At 39.9% G+C, this 14,766-nt stretch overlaps 1 protein-coding gene across 2 annotated transcripts in view; it reads left to right on the top strand.

Moving 5' to 3' along the window:
• PIEZO2 (piezo type mechanosensitive ion channel component 2) overlaps positions 1–14,766 on the top strand; it is a 291,112-nt gene that overhangs the window by 259,424 nt on the left and 16,922 nt on the right. The window contains exons 37-44 of one of the 2 annotated variants that reach the window (XM_058422237.1): positions 62–228; positions 1,924–2,099; positions 7,727–7,894; positions 10,238–10,627; positions 11,973–12,231; positions 12,733–12,915; positions 13,334–13,586; positions 14,332–14,464. In XM_058422237.1, the coding sequence (XP_058278220.1) occupies positions 62–228; positions 1,924–2,099; positions 7,727–7,894; positions 10,238–10,627; positions 11,973–12,231; positions 12,733–12,915; positions 13,334–13,586; positions 14,332–14,464 (1,729 nt within the window). The remainder of the gene's footprint in view (positions 1–61; positions 229–1,923; positions 2,100–7,726; positions 7,895–10,237; positions 10,628–11,972; positions 12,232–12,732; positions 12,916–13,333; positions 13,587–14,331; positions 14,465–14,766) is intronic. The other variant, XM_040076457.2, reaches the window with a different exon arrangement.

Genomic DNA, 14,766 nt, shown 5'->3' with positions numbered 1-14,766 from the left:
CAGAAGTAAAATAAAAGATATTTGTGTTCATTAACTCTCTGTTTCTTTTGCTCTCCCTTAGATAACATCATCAAGAGGATATTTAATATCTTGAAGTTTACTTGGGTCCTTTTCTTGGCAACGCTGGACAGTTTCACAGCCTGGCTTAACTCCATCTCCAGAGAGCACATCGATATCTCCACTGTGCTCAGGATCGAGCGCTGTATGCTCACCAGGGAGATTAAGAAGGTAACGCCTTCAGTCTTCTCTGTCTGCTAATGCCATTTCCAGATTGGTGAAAAACAAAAGGCTGTCTTTTCAGATCAGGGCAGTGAGGGGGGAAAATTAATAAAATCTCACATACACGTGCATTTTAAAAATAAGTCTGGACTTTCTTACTGCTTGCTGGTTTATTAATCCTTAAATAATCAATTATTTGATTTCTTACCTGGACACAAAAAAAGTCAGGGAAAATATATTTCTTTGAGAGGTTGATGTGAGGTTTGGGCTGAAACACTTCTGTAGTATAGTGTGGTTCTGAAGGTACACAAGAGGTTCAAGACGGTAGGGAAAGGCTGGCATTTTAAACAGCTCAAAAACTACCTCAGTCTGCATATTTCACTCTTCTTGTAGATCAACTTGCACTGGAAATGACTGACAACATACAGGCATGCATTTCTTCAGTGGGAATGGAGCTATGTGGTCCTTCACAAGCTAGCTGTATATTAGCAAAACCCATTATTAGCAGAGATTAATGATGTTAGTTTAACGAGAAATGCATTTAGATTTTCCAAATGCAAGTAGATGATACAACTCTTATACTTTATGCCAGGCCTGCAGGGGAGCTAGAATGTAACTTGTGCCATCATTTCAGAGTCAGGACGTCATAATGGCACCAACATTTGCTACTGCAGAAGCAACACAGCTTGTACACAAACATAACTAATTAAAAGCCTGAGTGTCAAAATTTTGTTCTTAAGATTTTTTTTTATTTTTTTTTCCCCACAAAACATCAGATTTTGAGTATTGTCATTTTGGGACACTGTAGAGGATCAGTGTTGAAGTACTAGAAACTATTAAAATTAGTAAAGGAAATGCAGGCAATATTTTAGGCTGCTTTTATTATCTTTGCTGGAAAAAGTCTTTGCATAAGGCTTCTTTATAAGTTAGAAAAATTACTGTTCAAGAATAGCAATCTTCCCTCTCAGTGTATCATCTGAAGTCAATGCACTAGTGAAATGAGTTGGATGTGTTTCTGCCTAAGAACAGAAAATTCTCAGTTTTATTCCTTTGATACACCTTTAAAATTCTGATTACAATATCATAGCCAGAAAGACTTGATTCTGTGCCCAGATCTGGTCTGACAGTTAATAAAACTATCCTTTCATGAACTTGCTTGATTGTGAAGTCACAGAGAAAGAGTAAAGGTGTATTTTTCCATGGTTTTCCATCTGTGTCCATAAGTCATGAATAAATTTTTATTTTGGGACACTAATTAAAATCTAGATCAGTTTGTACATGAACTGTTTCTTGCGGGTTTTTTTCTGTTTAAACATTCTGCTACTGGCCACTAATAATTGTTTCTAGAGTCAGTAAAGGTATCTAAAAGAGAGCCATCAAAAGTTGCTGGAGCGCAGATTGAGTCATGGGTGTAGTCCACTCCTCATTCCCATGCTGAAGGACCTGCAGTCCATCCAGCAGAGTTGTGGTGGCTACATACAGCCTGAAACCACGTGGGTTGCTCCAGTTTTGCTTGAAAATCAAACACTTTGGGCTGTGGTAGATTAAGTCAAAATCTGACTCGCATTCTGAAAAGGTGGGAGATCGATGTTTACTAGGAAGGTGTTCGCACAGTCTGTTACTTGCCAAATGACAGAAGAAGCTGCTTCCCAAAGAATACACCTCCCCCTGGCAGTGTATGTCTACCTCTACTCTCTTCCACAGGGAAATGTTCCGACACGGGAGAGCATCCATTTGTATTACCAGAACCATATGATGAAACTTTCCGAGGAGTCAGGACTAGACTCTATTGATAAAAATCCCGGTCAAGCTTCTGGTTTGCAAGTCTCTGAAAGAATGGATAGTTTAGATTCAGCAGCATCTCATGACAGCATCTCCAGGTATTGATTTAATTTTATTCTGTGAAAGACAGAGGGATCATGCAGTAGGTGTAATAATAGATACTGTCTAAGTATTGATGAACTTTCCAATCAGTGATGAATTCTTTTTGATTTGTCCATGCCATCTTAATAGTGAAAATTACTATATGTTACTATTCCTTTATAGTGATGGACTCACTTGTTGGCTTAACTTCTTTTCCACTGCATGACTACCCCACTGCTTTTAGTTTCCCCAGGAATTAGAAGTCACTGGCATTGACATTCTGCTCCTTGTGAAAAGACACGGAATGTAATAGGTGCTGAGGATGCGTCTGTGATAATGGTTTAGGATTTCAGACGTGCAATTTGGGGAGGGTTCATAAATATAGAAAATAAATATAGAAAAATGTTTTGTCTTTGTAAAATGAATTGTTGTCCACAAATCAGAAAAGGCTTTGCATTGAAAGAGATTCTGCATTTGAAAGAACAAAATCCCCTCTCATACCCACAGGGCAAAAACCATCTGAAGAGCCTGGTTTCCCAAGGCTGCCATGATTACAGTCCTGCAGAGCTACATGTTTGTTAATCAAATACCCAAACTAGTTCAGGAAAACCACCTTCCTCATTCTTTTCTGAAAACGGATGCCATCAAGTCCCTTGCCAAAATTACTGCCTGCTCCTGCTGCTTCATGCACACAGAGGCACACACATCCACTTCCTTCTCTTACAGAGGCAGTCTGTCCCACCATGTCCCTGGAGTTCTTACTTTTAAGATACTGCAGAATTTGTGTAACATGAGGGGGAGAAGGCAGGGCTTTGGAAATCCAGCTGTTTCATAACCCCTGGCCTCCTGCTGTGTCCTGTTCTTCTGTGAACTGTGGCAGTATCACATTGTGTTTGATACTCCCAGCAAACTCAGAAACTTCTGTGTACAGTAAATTATGCATAGCTTTTACTAATGACATATGGGTAGATGTCAGCAGGCTGAAAATAACAAGTATTATGCTTCAACAAAATATCCACAAATTGCTCTTCAGTGAGCACTGGCCTTTGAGAGGTTCACTCCAGTAAAACCACCAGATCTGAGCAAATCTTTCACAGTGGCTTGTTGCCCAACTGAGCAACACCTTTGGTTTTTGTCTCAAAGTTTTACAGGGGTCAGATGATGTGAGAAAAATATAAAGTCAAATTCTGTTGCCAGCTCACTTGGACCCACTTTGATACCTGCAGGGCAGATTTTAACTCCACAAAGTTCAGTCTCACCTAAAGAATGAATAGTTATATCAGTCCTGCTTCCATTAAATTGCTTTTGGTCACCCTGTTTACTACAGATAGAATTTATAATTACTATACAATCATTAGCAGGAGCTACGACCATAAACAAAAGGAAGCCAATTCCAAAATTAATTATAAAAAAGAAAACAAGTCTTGTAATTTAATGTATAGATTCTGCCTCTTCAGTGAGATGGTATCCAATGTTGACCTCAACTTGTGTTTTGTTGTTTGTTTTTTTTTTTCAGAATAACCACCCGTTTTTCACCCTGATTTAAGCACAGTTACAAATTTAAAATCTCTTTTCAAACTCAGAGAATTCAGTGATTCTGTGGTGATGCTTAGCAACAGAAGAAGTTACATCTTTCACAGGGGTTTCTGCCATCTCCATTTCCTTCAAAGATGTCACGGGGTTTATAAACAAAGGAATAGCAAAGGCAGAGTTATGACTGATTTCTCTAATCTCAAATTCTCTTTCTGGTAATGAGCAATCAAATATTACAAATTGTGGACATCTGCTATAATAATAGAGGAAGCAATAATAAGTCTGTTGATTGAATGATAATGCCATCTGTCTATTGGGGCACTCTTGCATATCTCTTCAAGGGATTACCAAGTGCCTTTGTATTTTTTTAGAAAAGGAAATGTAAAGCGTCCCTCTGATTGTGGATCTTGGGTTGCGATGAAAAACTTTTGGGAAGGGGCAGAAGTTTTCTATTCTGGTTATCCTTGGTTGCACTACTAAAAATTCTGTAGTGACAAAATTCTCTAGTGGACATTAGGTCCCTGAGTAAGGTGAACAAGTGCACAGGAATGCTGAAGCACAAAAGCTATTCCATTATAATAAGTCATAATCCTCAGTGCTCAGGATAGGAATTGCTATAGGTAAACACTGGATAGCCAAAGAGAAAAACCCTCCTGATCAGCTGCAGGAACTGTAAATTTCTTGTGAAGTTCAAGGCTGACCCTCATAAGTCTAATCAAGAGATGCTGTTCTTAGCCTGGATAAAGCTCCGAAAGGACTAGTGTAGTGTCCTTTGTGATTTTTTTATTCTCAGTCATTTCTCTACACAGTAGAAACTATGTGGTAGTCATAGGGTATTTGGTTTCTCTTTGTGCAAAAATACAAATACTCCCAAAATACCCCCAGAAGGGATTGGGATCTAGCATGGGAGAGCATTTGCTGCAGTTTGTTTCCATTTGACTGATGGCCTGTTTATTAGGTTAAGAACTTCTGAATTTCAGTAAGATGATTGAGAACTTACTAAAATGAGCTGACTGCCTTTCTGCTATTACACACAGGTACTAAGTCAGATTTCAGGTTATCTAAGATTTTGTATCCAGTTCAGTTTGTATTCATTTTTGCCCATCACAAATAACATTTTCAGTTCCTCACTCTACCTTTGTGTAGACTTTTACAGGAGTTGAAGGAGGGAATCCCTTTCAGGGCGTTTAAGAGCACCACATTTCATCTGTGCTTCCCTCACTAGAAGAGAAGCTAGGGCTTGAGGCAGGGAGTACTGGAAAGGTAATTTTGGAAGGAAGAATGGAAGGAGAACCCCTGTTTAGGCTGGATCAAAGTCCAATTTAGGCCTGTGATTGTTAGGGATTGATTGGGATTTTCTTCCTGGAGGCCTGGGGAATGTAGTAATACAGATAATAAACAGACAAAGCCAGTCATTAATTAGCCCATGGACAGAAAAAAATGTAATTCACCCACTAAACTGAAAAACTTTTTATGAAGGGTAATAGTTTTTAGCAAAAAGGAAGTTATAAACGTAAAAATTTCCTACTCGCTGAGGATAAAAACATCTCTGCTATATATATATGCCTATTTAAAATGGATAACTGATCAACTTTATATAAAATGTTTGAACTTGGGGCTTTTAATGAGCTTAAAATACATAGTCATTGAATGATTTTAAGAAGCTAATGCTTTCAAGGTCTCCAACACAAATTCAAAAAATCACTTAGGAAGATATGTTTGGATCAAATTTAAGTGATAGGCAATGACTCAAGTCAACATCAGCTTTGCTTGGTGTGAATCTCTCCACTTCATTGGTGTTCTTATATCCTCCACGTTTGTAAGCATGGTCCTAAAGCACATAAAGAATGCACAGACTATGCTGCAGGTGACAACTCACACACATCTCCTGATATTCAAGGATACAGTGCAGCTGCTCATTCAGTAATTACTCTGATGATTCATTCTTTATTTAAAACAGCTTTAAACCAAATGTTGCAGGCACTCCTCTGGACAAATATATTTTTATCTATTGAGATTAATAGATGCTTTTCCTTTGATTTTTCTGTGAGAGAAGTCAGAGCTGGCATGTTTGGGAGGGCAGCTGGCATATGCCTCTTCCATTGAAAATATATGAATGGGCATGTGAACATAAACAGCTGCTGTGCTTAAATCCCTTAGACAGTCCCCTTTGAACTGCATATGTCTGCATTTAAAGTCCTTCAGCACATTATTAGGTGTTGCCCTTCAAAAGACTAAACTCAGTCCTTGAGATCTAAAATGACACCTGTATAAAACGTCGTAGCACACAGACAGAAAGGTCATCTGCAGAGCTGTATTGTCTCCCTGCTGCCATCTTCCCATATTTTAGCACCAACAGCCTGGCTATATCCCATGTTTGCATGTGCGGAGGGAAACCTCCTTCCTCAACAGCCCCTCAGGATAGTAACACCAAGCTTCAACTGAGCTCCTATGCTGCTGAATCACACCTCCAGGGCAGACCTCCTGGGCCCCTATCATAAACCATACACCATGCAGACAGCCCTCCAGGTTTTGTCTGCAGGGCCTTGTGTGCCTCTGAGCACACACAGAAGTAATGAAGTGGCTTCTAAGGGGTTTTGGCCAAGTGAAATGGCGGGACAGAGGTACCCCTGACATTGAGGCTGTTCTTAAGGAAAATATTTCACAATACCTTTGGTATCTTGGTGATTCTTTTCTTCTGTTCAAAGGCCAAGGTATGCTTTTAGCCTCAGTCAAAAGAAAGCCCTTCTGTCAAAAAAGATCATCAGTGAGGGTAGGCCTAAGAATAACTGCTTCTTCTCTCCCCATATTTTGCTCTTTCCTCCCCATTTTCCGAAACGCAATAGTTGTAGACTGTAACTTCATGCCAGCAGATTTTTTCCTCACTTCAAGCTAGCAAGACCAAAGGAACGTGGAAAACGCCATTGCTCTTCCTTTCTGACCTCTTACCCAGTTGTCTGTGGCCCTGGACAAACATTATGCTTGCCAAAGAAGCAAATCCCTGGCTGCCACTGCTCAGGTGTAATACAAATGGAGTCAAAAGAAGAAAAGTAGAGTGTAATTCCTGAATTTTGAGGTCTTTTCTTCTTTCATTTTATCTGAGAGACTCAGGCAGGTCACTGCATGTGTTAAAACACCAGTCCACTCAACTAATTTCATTGACATCTGTGTTTGTCAAAGAGTTTTACAGGAGAAATAATCTTTTTACGTACCATATGTCATTAATGTATTTGCTTCTTCCCTGTTGCTCTGTTAAATGCTTGTATTTAATTATGTACTTTCTTTCTCATAACTCATCCAGTTCTTTTCTCCAGTTACACATGAATGCTTAATGTATTGTGTATATCTCTGGTGTCCTCTTGTATTTGATAAGTGAAAGGAGATAAGGGTTTATTATATCTGTTCTTTATTTCAAGATGTGCATGTTACCAATTTTGAAATAGTTTTAAGCGGTGATTGAAACAAATGAAATCTTCTGGAAAGAATCATCAGGGCTTCCTAGCAAGTATCAAAATAAAAGCCATCCCATGCAGAGCAGGTTATATTTGGCATGCGTTTACTGGCTAAGTAACGTATCCGATTTGGCTCTTTGGTTGGAAAGAAGATTAGCCAATGTCTGACAGCTATTTTTCTATTTGTGGAATATGAGCTTACTCAGTTTTAAGGGCTCTTTTAGGAAATTGGCTTGTACCTGTCTAAAAAGGTTCAGAACAATGTGTCAGTAATAAAACAGAATTTGTACAGAGGAGGTCCCTTCCGAAAACATCCTCCTGGAATCTGGAACTTTCAGGGGTAAACAAACAAAATAAAACCTGCTCACATACATAAGTCTCTTCCCCTGGAAAGCATGTAGAGCACTATGTTGGTTCCATTTCTGCTTGAATAGTGAATAGCCCTTTCTATAGCCCCTGAATGAAATTGACTGTGACTAACCTGTGCACAGAAATGTGTTTCCATGGTAACTCTAAACAAATCCTTATCTTCTCTCTGAAGCTTTTTTTCTCTGTGTCGGTGTCTAGCTGCATGGCGAGCATACTTGTTTACTGAACCATGTGTATCGTAATACCATTTGTATTTAACACTGTCTCTATAACTGTTTGCGCTGCTGTAGCTGCTACACTGAAGCAACCATGCTGTTCTCAAGGCAGTCAACCCTTGATGATTTAGATGGACCAGACTCTGTTCCTAAAACAAGTGAGCGCGCTCGACCTAGGCTTCGTAAAATGCAGAGCATGGATATGTCCTCCTCATCAGCTGACAGTGGCAGTATAGTGTCAAGGTGCTTAACTCATGCATGCTTTGTTCACTCTTTGTTTACCCATACCATTATTCCGACTGCAGTGTACATGGGTCTGTGTTTGCAGACACGTGGTGTGCAGAGTGGTTCGCATGGTTACAGGAAGCTTTACTCCCTCCTGTGTCGTGGCACGGTTCTGAGATTCAAAGTCAGGATCATAATCCAGGATTCGTTTGCTCTTTCACTTTTTGTTCTGTTTTTTGTTTTTGTTTTCATCCTCGGTTCATGTACTTTTTAAAGTTGTTCCATAACATTATGCTGGGTGTACAAAAACAGGCTAGAAGTCCGTATTCAACTAAAATAGTGTCTTATTTTCAGAGTTACGGAGTTGATGCTTGTTCTTAAATTGGAAGCTAGAAGCTAAGTTTCTCAGCTAATCAGTTCTCTTAAATATGGACTGAGATATGTAATTTTAGAAACTAAGGCACCATTATGCCAGTTTTCCAATTTTTATTTTACTCCACATAGGAAAGATTTTGAAATATGTTTTGATTACTTTACCATTGATTTACAGTAAGGTGTTGGAATTAAGAAAGGGAAAATAGCTATAAAGAAACTGCAAATAATATTAACATCCAGTGCAAGAGAAAACTGTTCAGAACTGTTCATTCACTCTTTAGCAGGTAAAACCCAGGGAATTACATGACATTGGGAAGCAGTGTTTCAATCATTTAATAAATATTATAAATCTGAAATTTTATCTAATATTGAATCATTGTTTTTCAGTTTTGAACGTGTTTGACAACTTTTTTGAGTCAATCAGTTTTGAAATTGTGGGATTCTATGATTTTGTACATTTTAACCAGGATGAGTGCTACTGTGAATCTTCCAAACACACATCATCATAAGTGTTACATGGCCTAATTAAAGCTCTGCTACAAATAATGTGATCTGACATAGCCACAATAAGTTTGGAAGCAGTGTAAAAGAAAAAAAAAAAAAGGAAGCAATTTTTAACTTTGGCAGAAGATGTGCCAGATGGCTTTGCCAATGCCAGTTTTCTCTAAGACATTATAGTTTCTGTGGAAATATGGCCCCAGTAATTTCATAGGAGCTATGTGAAATCTTGTTTTTTGTCTCTTGAGATACAGGGATATGCAGCCAACAAAGACACTGAGTTGGTGCCTGTTGTCTAACCTGTGGAATGAGACTAAAAAGAGAAGGAGGGGTGTTCAAGGGGAGAGGAAAAAATACTTGATAAGGAGGGCCACAAATGTAATCAGAGGGCTGGAGCACCCCTCCTATGGAGACAGGCTAAGAGAGCTGTTCATTCTGGAAAGGAAAAGGTTCCAGTATTTAAAACATGGCTACAATAGAGCTGGAGAAGGACTTTTTATAGGGTATGAAGTGATAGCACAAGGGGAAATGGCTTTACATTAAAAGAGGGCAAGTTTAGATTAGATGTTAGGAAGAAATTCTTCATTCTGAGTGTGGTGAGACACTAGAACAGGTTGCCCAGAGAAGTTGTGGATGTTGCATTCCTGGAAGTATTCAAGATCAGGTTGGATGAGGCTCTGAGCAACCTAGTCTAGTGGGAGATGCCCATGGCAGGGGAGCTGGAACTAGATGATCTTTAAGTTACTTTCCTACCCAAACCACACCATGAGTCTACGCAAATCCAAGAGTAAGGAAGGTGAAACAAGCAAAGAACTGATCAGAGTGCATCAGAGGGTTGAATCCAGAAAGAGGTCCATACAGAAGTAAAGCAGGCAGGTAAAATAAAAGGGAATACTCTATTGAAGAACATAGGGCAATCTAAAGGTAAGCAAGATTCCCTGTTACTGGAACAGTTTTGTAATTTGGTTTGTATTTCTCCATGCTAGCAAGTTACATGTTCTTTTATAAGAATCAGAATTAATATGTGTATGTTCCGTTCATGTTCCAGTTGCATACAACACTCATACAGTGGTTGTTAAAAGCACTGTGTCTAGAAGGAATCCCATGGCTTCCTATCCTTCACCATGGAGCATGTCTTAAATAGATGTAATAGCAAGTGTTGACTCTGTTCTGAAATGTTTGAACTACTTTCAGAAAGGCAGTGTAGTTTCTCTTGTTGATAATATTGATTTGCCCCTTGCTGGTATTAAAAGGTGGTGAATCACTCTGAGTTCAGTGGGGTGTCATTCAGGGACCAGATGGACCCAGGTGTTCCATCTGTGAAAGAGGATATCAGGATGATATCTTTTCTACCAGATCATATGAACTTTGAAGGCCTGGGAATGCAATGAGGTTGCTCAGCTGTCTGCATAAAGGTACAATTAACAAATTTTGCTTGATCATGAGTCTTGTAAAACTCAGCTGACTCCCTTCATCCATCTCCAACAGTGAACCCACACAGGTCACCATGCTCTATTCCCGTCAGGGGACCACAGAAACCATTGAGGAGGTAGAAGGGGAGCATGAGGAAGAAGGAGCTCATTCTGCATCAAGGCTGGAGGAAGAGGAGGTTGAAGATTATAGCCTGGATTCAGAAGGAGCTGCATATACTCCTGATACTGATGTGCCATTGTACTCCACAGTGGACAGCAATGCAGAAGCTCCACCTTCCTATAGCAAAGCTGTCAGCTTTGAGCACCTTCCCTTTGGCTCCCCAGATGACTCAGCTGGGAAGAGCCTCATGATGGTGAGCCCGGACGACAGTCGGACAGACAAACTTGACACGATTCTGCCCCCACTGACGCACGAGTTAACAGCTAGTGAGCTACTCCTGAACAAGTAAGAATCCTCAGCCAGGAAAAATTGTTAATCACAATGTAAAATTTTGTTATTACTTTGTTATTTTGTTTTGTCTCAGAACTAGCCTACAAATTCTGATACAGACCTTGTGCTAAGTTTGGTTTAAGGGAAGAAGCTCATTTCCTGTGAAATTGTTTTAATTAGAGATTTCTGAAGTGACTCAAATTCATCTTGGAAGGAATCTCTGCTTTCTTCCTAGATGCCATATATAATTGTTCTGATTAGCACTGAATTTCCATGCTGCAATTGTCCCGAGGTCAAGGGCTTTCTTAAATATTCTTTGTGGAGAGGGCATCTCTTCTTCAGGCAACTGTGATTTTGAATGAGTTTTCTCCAGGGCTATCTGGGAAAATGTTTCTCCTTTAATTATTTTGGTTTAATCTGGGAAACTCTGACGTTTGACAGTTTTTGTTTAAGCCAGTGGGAGCTGAGTGTTATGGAGAGATGCCACCTTGCCAGGTGCTTTCATAAGGGAGAGGATGTTCCCTTCTTTGCCCCTCCGACACTGTGCTCAGTAGCACAACCAGTATTGAGGTGGGGCTGGTGCCACTGCACACCTTCAGCTGCTCTCTGGCCTGACTCAGCTGGGGAGGGCTTTCCCAAATGCAGGGGGAAAATCTTAGACCACAGAACTGCCTTTCAGCCTGCCTGCACCTGGAGAGAGAGGGTGTACAGATCTGACTTTGTCAGATGCAGTGTCTTGTCTTCTGGTTTTCCATAGTAATTTTTGCTTTTCAGAAAGATCTCTCCTTAGCCCAGGAAACTTTATGAAATGCAGAGAGGACTCTGAATGTGTATGAAATTCGCTGCCATTTATAGTTATTTGAGTCATATAAATAGAAGACTGGACACACATCTAATGCTCATGGGTATTTTTTGTGTCCTAATATTATGCCCCCTTGGATGATTCATAACATCGGTATTGTGATGTTCCTCTGTTTTTCTCCAAATTCCTATTTGTGTTGATAAATCAGATGTGAACCCACACCAGTATTGGGTGATTCGCATAAGATATGTTGATTTGCATGAGCTGTAGGAAAGCTGTGTTTGTAGAAGTGCTTAGGCCAGGCTGATTCTCTTTCTGGGTAGATAAGAAAACAGCAGAACAGTGCTTCTAGTTATTTTGCCTGAAATTCTTGTTTTCTGAGCTTACAGTCAGGCTATTTGATTATAATACCAAATCCCCCCCCCCCCCCCTTTTTTTTCTTCCATTTGACTGAGCAGCAGGTTTTAATACTTTTCAAAAGGAAAAATAGTGGCAATTTGAAAAGCAGCTCTTGTGAAGTTCACGTTGAGTTCATTTGTGGTACTCTGCTCCATGCAGGATGTTTCATGATGACGAGCTGGAGGAGTCAGAGAAGTTCTATGTTGGTCAGCCTCGAGTCTTGCTCCTTATTTATGCCCTGTACAACACGCTGGTGGCCCGGTCAGAAATGGTGTGCTATTTTGTGATCATCCTTAACCACATGATCTCTGCCTCCATGATAACCCTGGTGCTTCCCATCCTTATCTTCCTGTGGGCCATGCTGTCTGTTCCTCGCCCAAGCAAACGCTTCTGGATGACAGCCATTGTCTACACTGAGGTATGCGGCCGGTTTTGCAAGCCCGTGTCTAATACAGAAAACTGAAGGTGTGATCTTTGCATGGTCCCTTCGCTGGTTTTGATCTCTGGGATCTGGGCTGGGCATTTGGCCTTTCATAGTAATACAAGTATTTTCTAAAGTCTTCAGTGGTTTTTGTGGTATGGAAAGATTTTATTTGTTATTTCCTTCATTGCAGTGAGCAATATGCTTCCTGGCATGTAAAGCAGTTCTCACTCATTTGCAAACTGTTGCTTTGTAATCAAGAGACAGAATTCACTGCTTGTGGTATCTCAAGTACCACTGAGTAGCATCTGTTGGTGAATTTTGATTGACTTTATTGCTGGAGAAATGTGAAGTGTTATTCCTCTGTAGCAATGAGTAGGCTTGTTTACATTCTCATAAAACTGACAAAGTGGTAATATTTTATCCCTCTTACTGTCATGAGGCTATTATATCTGACATGCTTATAAAACACCCCAAGTGTGTTGTGTTTCCGAACAGGTGGCCATTGTCATCAAATACTTCTTCCAGTTTGGCTTCTTTCCTTGGAATAAACACGTGGATTACACAAAAGATAAACCTTACCATCCACCCAATATTATTGGCATTGAGAAGAAAGAGGGTTATGTGCACTATGATCTTGTTCAGCTTCTTGCTTTGTTCTTCCACAGATCCATTTTAAAGGTAATCTGGGTTCAGGTAGTTTCTTATTTTATTTTTACTTTTAATTTTTTGAATCACTTGTGATATAAAGAAGTCATTCTTTTTATTGGGTTATCAGGAAAAATTTCTTCCATTAAAGGGTTCTTGAGCATTTGAAGTGGCTGCCTGGGAAATGGTTGAGTCACCATCCCTGGAAGGGTTTAAAAGACATTTAGATGTGGCACTGAGGGATGTGGTTTAGTGGTGGATTTGGCAGTGCTGGGTTAACAGTTGAACTGATGATCTTAAAGAACTTTGCAACCTAAATGTTTCTATGATATCCCAACACACTGAATTTGTCTTCTCCCTTGTGAACACGTCACTGAGCTGAGCAATGTCTGTGATAAATACTGTGACAGAAATACAGGCTTGGTATGTTCTCTTCTTGCTTTTCTACTAGTGCCATGGATTGTGGGATGAAGATGAGAAAGGAGACAGCTCCAGTAACAAAGAGGATACTGATGATGAGCTCTCTCTGACAGGAGGCAGGAGAGACTCTTCTGCCTCTTTGAAATCTGTCAATCTTGCCGCATCGGTGGAGTCTATCCATGTCCACTTCCCCGAGCAGCAGACTGCCATCAGGAGGAAGAGTTCTAGCAGTGTATCCCAGCTTTCTCACAGGTCCAGCTTCTCCTCACACAGATCTAAGAGAGGTAAATGCCATGGTGTGTCTGGGATTTGAAGGACAAATGTTTGTTACTCATAGGTTCATTCTACTGAAACCTTGGACTGGTTGCTGAAGAGCTCCCGGAGGCTACTGAATGCTGCTGCTTCTCAGTGATGAAATAGGATATGAACCAATGTATCTTCATGTTTGAACACACTCCAAGCCTTCCTAAAGTTCAAATGGAGAGCCATACTTTGTGATTCATTGTGTTTTTTAAATGACTTATGCAAAAGCTGGGAAAGGAATGCTCAGTGTGGCCCAGATCCAGAAATTCTGGTCCAGCATAATCTCCAGCTAGAGGGAATGCAAAGCACATATATTTTTCATATCTTCACTTGTAGACACTTGAATTAAGAAAATGTTTTTTTATTAGTTATACTGAAACAGAGTACATGTCCCATCTTGTAAAAAGGGCAGGAGTATTCTAGCCTAAATATATATTATACCAGTTGAGGTGACTGAGCTAGATCAATCAAATACTTTCTTTTGTCACTAGTCTGCTTTCTCTTTTTATAGATATTAATCAAGTTTTGATCTGCCAGTTATTAAAACTGTACAGGATGCTCTCAAGATTTTATCATACTGGGGGAAAGAAATCAGAATTCGTTTCAAAACTTCTTTCAAATATGGGAGTCATATGAGATGGAAGTCCCAAGATTTATTACTTTTTAGCTTTAGCATTTAAACTTTTCTCTTGAATTGAACTTCTCTTTCGCTCACCTTTTTTCCAGGAAGTACAAGTACACGGAACAGCAGTCAGAAGGGAAGCAGTGTGTTAAGCATCAAGCAAAAATCTAGAAAAGAGCTTCTCATGGAAAAGTTTCGAGAACAAATGATCAAAGCCAAGGCTTTTACAATTAAAAAGTGAGTAATATGAGGACCTGTGTAGGTTTGGAGGGAGGTTCCAAACAATAAAGCAGTAAGCCAGCATATTAAAGGGAGCAGACTACTACTGATGTTGATTCAAGTGTTCGTTGTATGCAGATGTTCCAGCAGATGAACATCAGACAAATCAGCAGTTGTTCAAATAGCATCGGCCTGATAAAAAAGCTAAACATCTCATGTCACCTTGGCTGGCTATGTATATTTCTACTGAACAAATCCTAATACAGTGGTTTAGAAGCAATCAGAACAAAGGAGTGGTGTCTCTGCAGTCCTGTGAATGC

Source organism: Hirundo rustica, chromosome 1, assembly GCF_015227805.2.
Source record: "Hirundo rustica isolate bHirRus1 chromosome 1, bHirRus1.pri.v3, whole genome shotgun sequence".
In the NCBI taxonomy this organism is placed as follows: Eukaryota; Metazoa; Chordata; class Aves; order Passeriformes; family Hirundinidae; genus Hirundo; species Hirundo rustica.
This window is presented reverse-complemented; position numbering and strand designations above follow the sequence as displayed.